Source organism: Anomaloglossus baeobatrachus, chromosome 11 (assembly GCF_048569485.1).
Source record: "Anomaloglossus baeobatrachus isolate aAnoBae1 chromosome 11, aAnoBae1.hap1, whole genome shotgun sequence".
Lineage (NCBI taxonomy): Eukaryota > Metazoa > Chordata > Amphibia > Anura > Aromobatidae > Anomaloglossus > Anomaloglossus baeobatrachus.
The window spans coordinates 141235843-141252619 of NC_134363.1; the positions used below are offsets into that span (position 1 = coordinate 141235843).

The 16777-nt window shown below is 52.8% G+C and overlaps 1 protein-coding gene across 1 annotated transcript in view; it reads left to right on the top strand.

Moving 5' to 3' along the window:
• The window catches only part of VPS13D (vacuolar protein sorting 13 homolog D), a 497408-nt gene that overhangs the window by 76960 nt on the left and 403671 nt on the right, over nt 1–16777 (top strand). Inside the window, 4 exon segments of the mRNA XM_075327411.1 lie at nt 3635–3803; nt 3953–4054; nt 4236–4449; nt 11752–11931. Coding sequence (XP_075183526.1) covers nt 3635–3803; nt 3953–4054; nt 4236–4449; nt 11752–11931 — 665 coding nt within the window.

Below are 16777 nucleotides of genomic sequence, written 5' to 3' on the forward strand. Positions count from 1 at the left end.
TCCGACCTGGATCTCAAGCTTCTCAACAAGCATGTTCAGGTGCGGCAATTTTGCAGAAATCTCTGCGATCAGTCAATGACCCAAGGAGATTTCTTAGCATCCATCGACATCAGAGATGTCTCTCTGCATGTGCCATTCGCAGTTTCACACCAGCGTTGGCTATGTTTTGTAATCGGAGAGGAACATTTCCAATCGTGGCTCTCCCCTTTGGGTTAGCCACGGCCCCTCGTGTACTCACCAGTTGCGGTTCTGCTCCTCCAGGGGTTGGTAGTGATTCCTTACCTGGACGCCCTTCTAGTCAGGGCTTCATCCAGTGCAGACTGTCAGCGGAGTGTCTCGCTCACTCTCGCCACGCTTGCAAGTCCACTCTGACCCCGACCCAGGAACTTACGTACCTAGGGATGCAATTCGAGACTCTGCTGGCACTTGTGAAGCTGCCCTTAGTCAAACAGCAGTCTCTTCATCTGGCGGTTCGCTCTCTGCTGAGGCTCCGCCGTCATTCCATCAGGCACCTCATGCAGGTGCTGGGTCAGATGGTGGCGTCAATAGAAGCGGTTCCCCTTGCCAGTTCCATCTGCGTCCCCTGCAGCTGGACATTTTCCGCTGTTGGGACAAGGGACTTCTTCCTTGCACAGGCTGGTGGCTCTGTCGCCACAGACCAGGAGCTCTCTTTAAGTGGTGGCTTCGGCCCCTCTCTCTGTACCAGGGACGCTCCTTTCTGGCCCCGTCCTGGGTGATTCTCACCACGGATGCCAGTCTATCCGGCTGGGGAGCAGTTTCTCCACCACCGAGCACAGGGCACTTGGACTCTGTCCGAATCAGCCCTCTCGATCAATGTGCTAGAAATCAGGTCTGTAGTCCTTGGACTCGCAGCTGCCTAGCAATGTTGGAAGTTCAACATATCCTTCAGTGGACGGAGGACTCCGAGTCCACCATATCCGCAGTCCACATCCCAGGCGCAGAAAACTGGGAGGCAGATTATCTCAGCCGTCAAACCGTGGACAGCGGCGGGTGAGCCCTGCATCCGGCAGTGTTCCGGTCAATTTAGCAGGCGGGGCACTCCGGAAGTGGATCTAATGGCATCCCGGCACAACAACAAGGTCCCGGTTTACGTGGCTCGCTCCCACGATCCTCAGGCCTTGGCAGCGGACGCGCTGGTTCCAGATTGGTTCCAGTCCCGTCTGGCCTACGTGTTTCCCCCTCTAGCTCTCTTGCCCAGAGTCCTGCGCAAGATCAAAATGGAGGGCCGTCGGGTCGTACTCATCGCCCCAGGCGAGCTTGGTTCCCAGACCTGCTCCGTCTGTTCGTAGAGGTGCTGTGGCATCTCCCGGACCGGCCAGACGTTCTCTCAGAGGGTCCGTTTTCCACAACAATTCTGCGGCCCTCAGATTGACGGCGTGGCTCTTGAGCCCTGAATCCTTACGGCTTCAGGCATTCCTTCCGAGGTCATTTTCACTATGACTCAGGCTCGGAAGTCTTCCTCGGCCAGGATTTACCTCAGGACTTGGAGAATTTTCCTGTCCTGGTGTCGTTCTTCCGGCCATGCTCCTTGGCCGTTTTTTCCTTGCCGACCATCCTGTCCTTTCTACAGTCCGGCCTGCAGCTAGGTCTGTCCCTCATTCCCTCAAGGGACAGGTCTCGGCTCTGTCAGCATTGTTCCAGCGGCATATCGCCCGACTGGCCCAGGTGCGCACCTTCATGCAGGGCGCATCTCACATCATTCCGCCTTACTGGCGGTCTCTGGATCCCTGAGACCTTACTCTGGTCCTCATGGCCTTACAGAAACCCCCTTTGAGCCTCTTAGGGAGGTTTCGTTGTTTAGCCTTTCACAGAAAGTGGTCTTTCTGGTGGCCATAATTTCTCTCAGGAGAGTCTCTTATTTGACTGTGCTCTCTTCGGAGTCACCCTTTTTGTTTTTTTTCACCAAGACAAGGTGGTTCTCCGTCCAACTCCGGGCCTTCTCCCTAAGGTGGTGTCTCCTTTCCACCTTAACCAGGACATTTCATTGTCTTCCCTTTGTTCGGCCCCTGTGCATCGCTTTGAGAAAGCGTTGCATGCTTTAGATTTGGTGCGGACGCTCCGGATCTATGTGTCACGCACCACTGTTTCTTAGGCGGTGCACCTCTCCTTGTGTGCTGACCACACGTCAGCGCAAGGGTCTCTCGGCTTTTAAACCGACCCTAGCTCATTGAATAGGTCGGCCATATCCGATGCCTACCAATGTTCTCAGATGCCTCCCCCGCCGGGGATTAAGGCGCACTCGACCAGAGCCGTCGGTGCTTCTTGGGCTACGGCTCAGCAGGTCTGTCAGGCTGCCACTTGGTTTAGTCTGCACACTCTTTCGAAGCACTACCAAGTGCATCCTCATGCTTCGGCAGATGCGAGCTTGGGCAGACGCATCCTTCGGACGGCTGTCGCCCATTTGTGAAGTTAGGTTTCGCCTACTTCTCAGTTTCTGTTTATTCCCACCCATGGACTGCTTTGAGACGTCCCATGGTTTGGGTCTCCCATAAGGAACGATAAAGAAAAAGAGAATTTTGTTTACTTACCGTAAATTCTTTTTCTTATAGTTCCGACATGGGAGACCCAGCACCCTCCCTGTTGCCTGTTGGCAGCTTTCTTGTTCCGTGTGTTTTCACCGGCTGTTGTTGTAGACAGAAGTTCCGGTCTTTCCGGGTTTTACTCTATCTCTACTTATGGGTGGATGTCCTCCTTCAGCTTTGGCACTAAACTGGTTGGATTTGTCATCCGGGGAGTGTATATGCTCGGAGGGAGGAGCTACACTTTTAGTGTAGTACTTTGTGTGTCCTCCGGAGGCAGTAGCTATACACCCATGGTTTGGGTCTCCCATGTCGGAACTATAAGAAAAAGAATTTACGGTAAGTAAACAAAATTCTCTTTTTTACGTTCAACACAGCAGCCTGGGCTCTTATATACAGTACTCTGGAATGCTATATATAAGGGCTTCACCGGTGGTGGCCGCAGGTTATAGCAACCAAATCTGATGACCGTTTCCCTTTTAACTCCTCTCTGCTGAATTATGACCACTTCAAAGTTCAGCTCAACTTTCATGCTGTCTGTGGTCATCACAGAGTACAGCGGTGATCAGAAAAGGGCAAGTAAAGGCCATTTCACACATTCAGCTTTTCGCCGGATTGCCGGATCCGGCGCACTCCAGTACAGTGTGATACAGTACAATGGCATCGCGGCAACTTCCGGGTCACATGACAGCATGTCACCGGAGCTTGTTGCGCTGCCATTGTACTGTATCACACTGTACTGGAGTGCGCCGGATCCGGCAATCCGGTGAAAAGCCAGACGTGTGAAACGGCCCTAAGAGAGTTACCATTCCCTGGTGAAATCAAGTGGACAGATTCTCTGATCTTTGCAGCCAGCAATGTGCAAGGAAACAAACCTGCAAAAGCCAAACACTGCAAATTTTTATTGAACTCCAATTACAAAAAAAAATACCCCTAAAGGTGCCCGTATCCTTTAAAGCTGTCCATTTACTTTATATAAATAATATTAAAGGTGGATTTACAGCTGGTCCAGTTTATTTGGGTCAATTGGGTAATAACAGTACATTGCAGATAGGATCGTGTCTAATATGACCCTTTGCTCATTCCCCCGACAGCTGCAGAGAATGGTGGCTTTTTGCACTGAATGCAAACTTGTCTGAGATCCAAAAGCAGAGGCAGCGTCTCCGCCTGGAGTTCTTGTTACATCGAGCCCGGGACGCAGTGTTTTACTGCGATAAACGCTATAATCGTCTGCAGGGCATGGAGTTATCGGCTGAACAGGAGGTGAGCATCGCTCCGTGCTTCATTTTGGAGAAATCATTAAATCCATATCAACCAGCCTGCTTTGGAAATAGAAGTAGGACCCAGTGATCAGCTGATCATTGCGGACATTATTATTTCTTTTTATTATTTTTTTATTTTTTTTTGTTTAGGCTGAGCTGGACCGCATTGAGGAAGAACAATCTTTCGAAGAATTAAAAATTTTGAGGCAGCAAGTCCATGACAGATTCAAGAAGCAACAGGAGCTGGCCGAGGTTAGACGTTACCGATAACTAGCATTTCTATAGTATGCGCCCATTTACTGAAGATTGGATTAACCCTTTCAACTTGTTTTTAGGATGATTAAGCTTTCTACTTTAGAAATGTGTTTTTTTTTTTTTTTTTACTTATAGAAGTGATTTAGTTTCATTGCTAATCGCCTTTATGTTTGTGCAGAGTCTGCGAGAACCGATATCGGACCCTGCTGTTGGCTCCCCAGTGCCCAGCCCTACCGGCAGTCAGGGCAGCGGCATGCTGCAGTATCTCCAGTCTTGGTTCCCAGGCTGGGGCGGATGGTACGGCAATCCTCAGGAAGCGAGAGAGGATATAGAACGGTTAACACAAGAACAACGTCAGGAAGAAAAGTCTTGGAATCCAGAGGACATCTTAGGTGTGTGTCATATGTTACATCAACTTGTTGGGGGAGACCTCCAGGGGGTCTCTCTCAGGGTCTCAGAGGAGGAGTTCAAATCAGATCTGCACAGATGTATATGAATCAGGAAAATTGACCACACAGAGATGTATCTCTATTTGGGAGAAGCACAGTTGTGTTCTTCTGCCCTTGTATTCAGAGCACAACATTTTATACAACTTTTTGGACAGTCTTTCCTATACAGCAATTTCTTTGTCGCTCCATTGGGAGACCCAGACAATTGGGTGTATAGCTTCTGCCTCCTCTCAAAGTAGTTGACAACCCCTTTAGGTGGACGTTCCTAGCATAGTTTGCGAAGGCCTAGGCTATGAATCGTGTTTGTCCAGTATGATATTATGCTATAATAAGATTAATCTGTATTCTGAATGCTTTGTGTATTGCTTTTCCACATATACCTGACAGAAATGTTGAAGGAATGTATTAAACTATGCCTACGGTCAAAAAGAGGAAATACACAGAAAACCGGTTAGACTCATGAATAAGTAACATTCTTGAGTAGACGCTTGTCCATGCCCAGACACACCTGAATAACTTACTATGGAATGAAGGGAATTTTGTTTACTTACCGTAAATTCCTTTTCTTCTAGCTCCTATTGGGAGACCCAGACAATTGGGTGTATAGCTTCTGCCTCCGGAGGCCACACAAAGTATTACACTTAAAAGTGTAAACCCCTCCCCTCTGCCTATACACCCCCCCGTGCATCACGGGCTCCTCAGTTTTATGCTTTGTGTTGAAGGAGGCACACATGCACGCAAGCTCCACAATTTAGTCAGCAGCAGCTGCTGACTATATCGGATGGAAGAAAAGAGGGCCCATAACAGGGCCCCCGGCATGCTCCCTTCTCACCCCACTCTGGTCGGCGGTGCTGTTAAGGTTGAGGTACCCATTGCGGGTACAAAGGCTGGAGCCACATGCTGTTTTCCTTCCCCATCCCTTAGGGGCTCTGGGTGAAGTGGGATCCTAACCGGTCACCAGGCACTGGGACCGTGCTCCCTCCGCAGCCCCTGGGGGAATCTGCTGGACAGGAGACCGGGTATCGTCAGGGACAGGCCCTGCTCCTCTTAGGTACTCTGTGTCCCCTTGGGGACGGCGCATAGAGCGCCTGTCTAATGGACGCTGCAGCAGCTGCTGGGTGTGTTTGTGCGCCGGGACTACCGCGCTGACCGCGCTTGTTTGCCGGCCGCGCTTATAACTTTAGTCCCCGGCTTTTGCGGCCTAGTACCGCATATTCCCGCCCCCGGGCCTGCCAGTCAGGGGTAAGGGCGGGACGCTGCACTGGATCAGCGCTGAGGGCTGGAGCATACTTAGTATCCTCCTCCCCCCTCACTGAGCACCGTGGGGCACCAGATTCCCGCACTTTCTAAGGCACGCCCACGGCTCCCTCCTCCTCTCAGAACGCTGGCAGCCATTCCTATCAGCACTTCTGACGCTGGAGAACTTCAGAGACGAGCTCCACAGCTCTGGGAGGCCCAGGCAGGGAATCTGGTGGTCACACAACCGCTGAGGGCGGTCGGTAAGCCGCACCTGTTACTAGGTGCTGGCCCCCCTGGGTGCCGAAGTGTATATTTATATGCTTATATTGTACACATTTACTCTGTACGGCCGCACTATTGCTTTGGCTATATACCCTGCTCTAAGAGGAGACAACAGCATGTCGTCCGCAAAAAGCAAGGGTGCCAAGGCACAGGCTTACTTTGCAACCTGTACCTCATGTGCGGCTATGCTATTCGGCCCAGGTGGAACCACCTGCTGCCACTGTCCAGGTGACAGGGACAGAGTTTGCAGTATTCGCTGACAAACTTTCTGAGTCTATGGATAAATGGTCTGCTAAGATACTAGAAGCTTTGCAGTCCAGACCTGTAACACAGGCCCCGGCCACTGTTGAATCAATTCCCTCAGGCCCTCCTCGGTCGGCGCAGCAAAGTGCTTCTGGGGCGACTCATAGGTCCCACGGTGAGGACTCCGACACGGACCGCAGTCCCAGACCGGCTAAGCAGGCTCGCTGGGAGCTTCCCTCGACTTCAGCACACTGTTCAGGGTCTCAGCATGAGGACTCTCTGGAGGATGAAGCGGAGGTGGCAGATCAGGGCACTGATTCTGACGCCGCTCTCAACCTTGATACACCTGAAGGGGACGCCATAGTAAACGACCTTATAGCGTCCATCAATCAGGTGTTGGATCTTTCTCCTCCAACTCCTCAGATTGAGGAGTCAGCTTCTCAGCAGGAGAAATTCCATTTTAGGTTTCCCAAACGTACACGGAGTGCGTTTCTTGATCACTCCGACTTCAGAGATACAGTCCAAAAACACCGAGCTGTTCCAGATAAGCGCTTTACTAAGCGCCTTAATGACACACGTTATCCCTTCCCCCCTGACGTAGTCAAGGGTTGGGCTCAGTGTCCCAAGGTGGATCCTCCAATCTCTAGACTGGCGGCTAGATCCATAGTTGCAGTGGCAGACGGTGCATCACTCAAGGATGCCACTGACAGGCAGATAGAGCTCCTGATGAAATCCATCTATGAAGCTATCGGCGCGTCCTTTGCTCCGGCATTCGCAGCCGTATGGGCACTCCAAGCTATCTCAGCTTGTCAGTCTGAGATTAATGCAGTCACACGTGCCTCTACTCCGCAGGTTGTGTCCTTAACCTCTCAGGCGTCGGCGTTTGCGTCCTACGCCATGAATGCTGTCCTGGACTCTGCAAGCCGTACGGCGGTAGCATCCGCCAATTCGGTGGCAGTCCGCAGGGCCATGTGGCTACGTGAATGGAAGGCAGACTCTGCTTCCAAAAAGTTCTTAACCGGTTTGCCATTTTCTGGCGACCGCCTGTTTGGCGAGCAATTGGATGAAATCATTAAACAATCCAAGGGAAAGGACTCGTCCTTACCCCAGTCCAAACCAAACAGACCTCAACAACGGAAGGTACAATCGAGGTTTCGGTCCTTTCGGCCCTCAGCCAGGTCTCAATTCTCCTCGTCCAACAGGCCACAGAAGGGTCAGAGGAATTCTGATGCATGGCGGTCTAAGTCACGTCCTAAAAAGACCGCCGGAGGAACCGCTCCTAAAGCGGCCTCCTCATGACTTTCGGCCTCCCCAAACCGCATCCTCGGTCGGTGGCAGGCTCTCCCGCTTTTGCGACGCCTGGTTGCCACATGTCCAAGACCGATGGGTGAGAGACATTCTGTCTCACGGTTACAGGATAGAGTTCCGCTCTCGTCCTCCGACTCGTTTCTTCAGAACATCTCCGCCCCCCGAGCGAGCCGATGCTCTTCTTCAGGCGGTGAGCACTCTGAAGGCAGAGGGAGTGGTGATCCCTGTTCCCCTTCAGCAATGGGGTCACGGTTTTTACTCCAACTTGTTTGTGGTGCCAAAAAAGGACGGATCTTTCCGTCCCGTTCTGGACCTCAAACTGCTCAACAGACACGTGAAAACCAGGCGGTTCCGGATGGAATCTCTCCGCTCCGTCATCGCCTCGATGTCCCAAGGAGACTTCCTAGCCTCAATCGACATCAGGGATGCTTATCTCCACGTGCCGATTGCACCAGAGCATCAGCGCTTCTTGCGTTTCGCCATCGGGGATGAACACCTTCAGTTCGTGGCACTGCCTTTCGGCCTGGCGACAGCCCCACGGGTCTTCACCAAGGTCATGGCAACAGTGGTAGCAGTCCTACACTCTCAGGGACACTCGGTGATCCCTTACTTAGACGATCTCCTTGTCAAGGCCCCCTCTCGGGTGGCATGCCAACACAGCCTGAACATTGCTCTGGAGACTCTCCAGAGATTCGGGTGGATCATCAATTTCCCAAAGTCAAAATTGACACCGACCCAATCGCTGACATATCTTGGGATGGAGTTTCATACTCTCTCAGCGATAGTGAAACTTCCGTTGGACAAACAGCGTTCACTACGGACAGGGGTGCAATCTCTCCTTCGAGCCCAGTCGCACCCCTTGAGGCGCCTCATGCACTTCCTAGGGAAGATGGTGGCAGCAATGGAGGCAGTTCCGTTTGCGCAGTTTCATCTGCGTCCACTTCAATGGGACATTCTCCGCAAATGGGACAGGAAGTCGACGTCCCTCGACAGGAACGTCTCCCTTTCTCGGGCAGCCAAGGCCTCCCTTCAGTGGTGGCTTCTCCCCACTTCTTTGTCGTAGGGGAAGTCATTCCTGCCCCCATCCTGGGCTGTGGTCACGACGGACGCGAGTCTGTCAGGGTGGGGAGCGGTCTTCCTCCACCACAGGGCTCAGGGTACCTGGACTCAGCCAGAGTCCTCCCTTCAGATCAATGTTCTGGAGATAAGGGCAGTGTATCTAGCCCCAAAGGCGTTCCAGCCGTGGCTGGAAGGCAGGCAGATCCGAATTCAGTCAGACAACGCCACGGCGGTGGCATACATCAACCACCAAGGCGGCACACGCAGTCGGCAAGCCTTCCAGGAAGTTCGGCGGATTCTGCTGTGGGTGGAAGCCACAGCCTCCACCATCTCCGCAGTTCACATCCCGGGCGTAGAAAACTGGGAAGCAGACTTTCTCAGTCGCCAGGGCATGGACGCAGGGGAATGGTCTCTTCACCCGGACGTGTTTCAAGAGATCTGTTGCCGCTGGGGGAAGCTGGACGTCGACCTAATGGCGTCCCGGCACAACAACAAGGTCCCGGCATTCATGGCACGGTCTCAAGATCACAGAGCTCTGGCGGCAGACGCATTAGTTCAAGATTGGTCGCAGTTTCGGCTGCCTTATGTATTTCCTCCTCTGGCACTGCTGCCCAGAGTATTACGCAAGATCAGGTCCGACTGCCGCCGCGCCATCCTCATCGCCCCAGACTGGCCGAGGAGGTCGTGGTACCCGGATCTGTGGCATCTAACGGTGGGTCAACCGTGGGCACTACCAGACCGTCCAGACTTACTGTCTCAAGGGCCATTTTTCCATCTGAATTCTGCGGCCCTCAACCTGACTGTGTGGCCATTGAGTCCTGGATCCTAGCGTCTTCAGGGTTATCTCAAGAGGTCATTGCCACTATGAGACAGGCCAGGAAACCAACGTCCGCCAAGATCTACCACAGGACATGGAGGATCTTCTTATCCTGGTGCTCTGATAAGAGATTTACTCCCTGGCCATTTGCCTTGCCCACTTTTCTGTCCTTCCTTCAATCCGGAATGGAAAAGGGTTTGTCTCTCGGCTCTCTTAAGGGACAAGTCTCGGCGCTCTCTGTGTTTTTCCAAAAGCGTCTAGCCAGGCTTCCGCAGGTACGCACGTTCCTGCAGGGGGTTTGCCACATAGTCCCTCCTTACAAGCGTCCGCTAGAACCCTGGGATTTGAACAGGGTGCTAACGGCTCTTCAGAAACCACCTTTCGAGCCAATGAGAGATATTTCTCTATCACGCCTTTCGCAGAAGGTGGTCTTCCTAGTGGCAGTCACATCACTTCGGAGAGTGTCTGAGCTAGCTGCACTGTCATGCAAAGCCCCCTTCCTGGTGTTTCACCAGGACAAGGTGGTTCTGCGTCCGGTTCCGGAATTTCTCCCTAAGGTGGTATCCCCTTTTCATCTCAATCAGGATATCTCCTTACCTTCTTTTTGCCCTCATCCAGTTCACCAATGTGAAAAGGATTTGCACTTGTTAGATCTTGTGAGAGCACTTAGACTCTACATTTCTCGTACGGCGCCCCTGCGCCGCTCGGATGCGCTCTTTGTCCTTGTCGCTGGCCAGCGTAAAGGGTCGCAGGCTTCCAAGTCAACCTTGGCTCGGTGGATCAAGGAACCAATTCTTGAAGCCTACCGTTCTTCTGGGCTTCCGGTTCCTTCAGGGCTGAAAGCCCATTCTACCAGAGCCGTGGGTGCGTCCTGGGCATTGCGGCACCAAGCTACGGCTCAGCAGGTGTGTCAGGCGGCTACCTGGTCGAGTCTGCACACTTTCACGAAACACTATCAGGTGCATACCTACGCTTCGGCAGATGCCAGCCTAGGTAGGCGAATCCTTCAGGCGGCGGTTGCCCACCTGTAGGAAGGGGCCGTTTTTTTGGCTCTATTACCGAGGTATTCTTTTACCCACCCAGGGACTGCTTTTGGACGTCCCAATTGTCTGGGTCTCCCAATGGAGCGACAAAGAAGAAGGGAATTTTGTTTACTTACCGTAAATTCCTTTTCTTCTAGCTCCTATTGGGAGACCCAGCACCCGCCCCTGTTCCCTTCGGGCTGTTGTTCTTTTGTGTACACATGTTGTTCATGTTGAATTGTTCTTTTGGTTCATGGTTTCAGTTCTCCGAACATCCTTCGGATTGAATTTACCTTAGACCAATTTATAAGTTTCCTCCTTCCTGCTTTTGCACCAAAACTGAGGAGCCCGTGATGCACGGGGGGGTGTATAGGCAGAGGGGAGGGGTTTACACTTTTAAGTGTAATACTTTGTGTGGCCTCCGGAGGCAGAAGCTATACACCCAATTGTCTGGGTCTCCCAATAGGAGCTAGAAGAAAAGGAATTTACGGTAAGTAAACAAAATTCCCTTCATTCCATAGTAAGTTATTCAGGTGTGTCTGGGCATGGACAAGCGTCTACTCAAGAATGTTACTTATTCATGAGTCTAACCGGTTTTCTGTGTATTTCCTCTTTTTGACCGTAGGCATAGTTTAATACATTCCTTCAACATTTCTGTCAGGTATATGTGGAAAAGCAATACACAAAGCATTCAGAATACAGATTAATCTTATTATAGTATAATATCATACTGGACAAACACGATTCATAGCCTAGGCCTTCGCAAACTATGCTAGGAACGTCCACCTAAAGGGGTTGTCAACTACTTTGAGACTTCGTATTAATTGGTCAAAAGGCGGTGTAACGATAAAGAAACGACTGGTACCTTCCAGACTCTGGCGGGTTCTCCGTAGAAGTGTTCCCCTCTTGTCTCCTGACTTCCTATTCCGGTGGCAGCCACCAGCTGTCAATCAGTGCTTCATTGTTGGAGAGAAAGCCAGGGTATGGGTGGGGGACACCAAATACTATGTAGAGACGCGAAAAAGGTCCATAGTGGTGAGCAGCCCCTTTAAACTTTGCCGCATTTTTCTTTTGTCTATTGCCGGCTTCACTGTTTAGCAAATAGAAGTAAAGGTAAGTGGAGAACACCACAGATTTGTGGTGAGGTGGTTGGGGCCTGCGGCCATCAGATATTTATGGAATATGCTGTGGATAAGGTGAGGCTATCTCTGTACAAACAGGAAAGCTTAAGCATAGATGAGAGCTGTTTCTTATTTTTTCCTGTTTGTTCTCCAGGAACGGAGGAGTTTTTTGATCCCACATCTGATGCTGCAAATCTGAATACATTTACAAAAAGAGATCATGTGTTTGTAAAACTCAACTTTCACCTGGAGGGAGGCACCATCACGCTCCTACACAAGGAGAAAAATGGCTCCCAGGCCAAAGAGGCGGCCTTCATGCAACTGGAGTTCTCAGGTATTTGGTCACTATAAATGATCCTCTAAGTAGAGCAATATGCGGTATAGGCGGACGCTGAGTCTGGGATTTGTACTGGTCTGTGATGGGGTCCAGTGTAAATATCTGTGCAAATGCAACATATCAGATCTACTTCCCCCATTCACTCATTGAGGGAAGCTGAAAGGCCGGCTTCTTCTACCCCTTCAAAAAGTGCCTGTGAGTTCATAGAAAAAAATAGAAAGAGGCGCTGCTCTTAAAGAGGACCGACCACCAGGATTTTCTTTGTCGCTCCATTGGGAGACCCAGACAATTGGGTGTATAGCTTCTGCCTCCGGAGGCCACACAAAGTATTACACTCAAAAGTGTAACCCCTCCCCTCTGCCTATACACCCTCCCATGCCTCACGGGCTCCTCAGTTTTATGCTTTGTGTGGAAGGAGGCACACATCCACTCACACATCTCCATTTTAGTCAGCAGCAGCTGCTGATTGTATCGGTTGGAAGAAAAGAGGGCCCCCACGGGGCCCCCGGCATGCTCCCTTCTCACCCCACTAAGTCGGCGGTGCTGTTAAGGTTGAGGTACCCATTGCGGGTACGACGGCCGGAGCCTCATGCCGTGTTTCCTTCTCCATCCCTTAGGGCTCTGGTAGAAGTGGGATCCGAAGCGGTCATCCAGGTTCTGGGACCGTGCTCCCTCCGCAGCCCCTGAGGGAATCTGCTGGACAGGAGCTTATCTATCTTCAGGGACAGGGCCCTGCATCCACGAGGTACTCTGTGTCCCCATGGGGAATGTGTATGGAGCGCCTGGTTCCCGGACGCCGCAACTGGCTGCTGAATTGTGAAGACCGGGGACTACCGCGCCGACCGCGCCTGCTTGCCGGCCGCGGTATTAAATTTAGTCCCCGGCTTCATCGCGGCCTAGTGGCAAAACTCCCGCCCCTGGGCCTGTCTATCAGAGATAGGGGCGGGACAGCCGACCTGACGTCGGATGTGAGGGCCGGGGCATCCTGTATGCTCCCTCCCCCCTCACTGATCACTGTGGGGACCCAGATTCCCGCACTTTTCCTAACGCCGCCCACGGCTTCACTCCTCGCCTGAGAGCTCCGGCAGCCATTTTTCGGACATTCTGCCGGTGGAGAATCTCAGAGAACAGCTCTGCAGCTCTGGGAGACCAAGGCAGGGAATCTGGAGCACACACACCCCGCTTTTTAGCGGTCGGTAAGCCGCACCGGTCACTCGGTGTTGGTCCCCCTGGGTGCCGGTATAGATACGTATATATATACTTATTTCTGTTCGGCCAGGCTGTATACCCTTTTTTCTATATACCCTCTGATCACGCTCCTAGGACACTACAGCATGTCGTCCACACGGAGCAAGGGCACTAAAGCACAGGGTTTTTTTGCGACATGTACCTCTTGTAGGGCTATGTTACCTGCGGGTTCCACCTACCCTCACTGTGAGCAATGCTCGGCCCCTGTTACGCTTGCTCAGCCGGAGCCTCGGTCACTAGTGGGCCCCTCGGCTCAGGCAGACCCCCCTGCTTCCACTGTCCAGGTGGCAGCGACAGAGTTTGCAGTTTTTGCTGAAAAGCTCTGAGTCACTCTCACAATCCATGGCTCAGTCTATGGACAAATGGTCTGCCAAGTTGCTGGAAGCCCTGCAGTCCAGACCGGTCCTTACACAGGCCCCGGACCCTGTTAGATCGGCGCCTCCAGGTCCCTCTCGGTCCACCCCGGCCGGGGTGGGCCCTAGGTCTCACGTGGAGGACTCCTCCACGGACCACAGTCCCAGACCAGCTAAGCGGGCTCGCTTGGAATCTTCCCCGACTTCCTCACGCTGCTCGGGTTCCCAGCTGGAGGACTCTCTGGAGGACGAGGCGGAGGTTGCAGCTCGGGGCTCGGACCCTGATGTTGCTCTCAATCTTGATACACCTGAAGGGGACGCCTTAGTAAATGATCTTATCTCGTCCATCAATCAGGTGTTGGATCTATCTCCCCCGCCTCCACCTATAGAGGAGTCGGCCTCTCAGCAGGAGAAACACCAGTTTCGGTTTCCCAAACATACACGGAGTGCATTTTTTGATCACTCTAACTTCAGGGATGCCATCCAGAGGCCCAGAACGGTTCCGGACAAGCGCTTTACTAAGCGCCTTACTGACACACGTTACCCCTTCCCCGCTGACGTAGTTAAGGGTTGGGCTCAATGTCCCAAGGTGGATCCCCCAGTCTCCAGATTGGCGGCTAGATCTGTGGTTGCGGTTGCAGATGGCTCATCACTAAAAGACGCCACTGACAGGCAGATAGAACTCCTGATGAAATCCATCTATGAGGCCACGGGAGCGTCTTTTGCCCCGGCTTTTGCAGCCGTGTGGGCACTCCAAGCTATTTCAGCTTGTCTGGCTGAGATTAATGCGGTCACACGTACGTCTGCCCCGCAGGTTGCATCTTTAACCTCGCAGGCGTCGGCGTTTTCTTCCTACGCCATGAACGCAGTCCTAGACTCAACTAGCCGTACAGCGGTGGCATCCGCTAATTCTGTTGCAGTCCGCAGGGCCATGTGGCTGCGCGAATGGAAGGCAGACTCGGCTTCCAAGAGGTTCTTAACCGGTTTGCCGTTTTCTGGCGAGAGATTGTTTGGCGAACGATTGGATGAGATTATTAAGGAATCCAAGGGAAAGGACTCCTCCTTACCCCAGTCAAAACCCAAGAGACCTCAGCAACGAAAAATACAATCGAGGTTTCGGTCCTTTCGTCCCTCCGCCAAGCCACAGTCCTCTTCGTCCAATAGACAGGACAAAGGCCAGAGGAACTCCTATGCGTGGCGGTCTAAGTCACGCCCCCAAAAGACCGCCGGAGGCACTGCCCCCAAGGCGGCCTCCTCATGACTCACGGCATCCCCGAACCGCATCCTCGGTCGGTGGCAGGCTCTCCCGCTTTCGCGACGCCTGGTGGCCACATGTTCAAGACCGATGGGTGAGAGACATCCTGTCTCACGGTTACAGGATAGAGTTCAGCTCTCGTCCTCCGACTCGTTTCTTCAGAACCTCCCCGCCCCCCGCGCGGGCAGACGCACTTTTTCAAGCGGTGGACGCTCTGAAAAAAGGAGTTGTGACCCCCCGTTCCCACTCAGGAACAGGGTCGCGGTTTTTACTCCAACTTATTCGTGGTGCCAAAGAAAGACTGATTATTCCGTCCCGTTCTGAACCTCAAATTGCTCAACAAACACGTGAGCACCAGACGATTCCGGATGGAATCTCTCCGCTCGGTCATCGCCTCGATGTCACAAGGAGACTTCCTCGCATCGATCGACATCAAGGATGCTTATCTCCATGTGCCGATCGCACCAGAACATCAACGCTTTTTGCGTTTCGCCATCGGGGACGAACACCTTCAGTTCGTGGCATTGCCCTTCGGCCTGGCGACAGCCCCACGGGTTTTCACCAAAGTCATGGCATCCGTTGTGGCGGTCCTGCATTCTCAGGGCCACTCGGTGATTCCCTACTTAGACGATCTCCTAGTCAGGGCCCCGTCTCGGGTAGCGTGTCAACAAAGTCTATCCGTCGCTCTGGCGACTCTCCAGCGGTTCGGGTGGATCATCAACTTCCCGAAATCCAAGTTGACACCGACCCAATCACTGACTTACCTCGGGATGGAGTTTCATACCCAGTCAGCGGTAGTCAAGCTACCACTGGACAAACAGCTTTCTCTGCAAGCAGGGGTGCAATCTCTTCTTCTGAGTCAGTCACTCCCATTGAGGCGCCTCATGCACTTCCTAGGGAAGATGGTGGCAGCAATGGAGGCAGTGCCCTTCGCGCAATTTCATCTACGCCCACTCCAATGGGACATTCTCCACAAGTGGGACAAGAGATCGACTTCCCTCGACAAGAATGTCTCTCTTTCCCTGGCAACCAAGACGTCTCTTCAGTGGTGGCTTCTTCCCACTTCTCTATCGCAGGGAAAATCCTTCCTGCCCCCAACCTGGGCTGTGGTCACCACGGACGCGAGCCTGTCAGGGTGGGGAGCAGTGTTTCTCCACCACAGGGCTCAGGGGACCTGGACTCCGAGGGAGTCTTCCCTTCAGATCAATGTTCTGGAGATAAGGGCAGTGTATCTAGCCCTATTGGCGTTCCATCAGTGGCTGGAGGGCAGGCAGATCTGTATCCAGTCGGACAACGCCACTGCAGTCGCCTACATCAATCACCAGGGCGGCACTCGCAGTCGTCAAGCCTTCCAGGAAGTACGGTGAATTCTGCAGTGGGTGGAAGCCACAGCATCCACCATCTCCGCAGTTCACATACCGGGAGTAGAAAACTGGGAAGCAGATTTTCTCAGTCGTCAGGGCATGGACGCGGGGGAATGGTCTCTGCACCCAGAGGTGTTTCGAGAGATCTGTCGCCGCTGGGGAACGCCGGACGTCGATCTCATGGCGTCACGGCATAACAACAAGGTCCCAGCATTCATGGCACGATCTCAGGATCACAGAGCTCTGGCGGCGGATGCATTAGTACAGGATTGGTCGCAGTTTCAACTGCCTTATGTGTTTCCTCCTCTGGCGATGCTGCCCAGAGTATTGCGCAAGATCAAGTCCGACTGCCGCCGCGCCATTCTCGTCGCTCCAGACTGGCTGAGGCGGTCGTGGTACCCGGATCTGTGGCATCTCACGGTGGGTCAACCGTGGGCCCTTCCAGACCGCACAGACTTGCTGTCACAAGGGCCGTTTTTCCATCTGAATTCTGCGGCCCTCAACCTGACTGTGTGGCCATTGAGTCCTGGCTCCTAGCATCGTCAGGGTTATCTCAGGATGTCATTGCCACTAAGAGACAAGCCAGGAAACCGACGTCCGCCAAGATCTATTACAGGACTTGG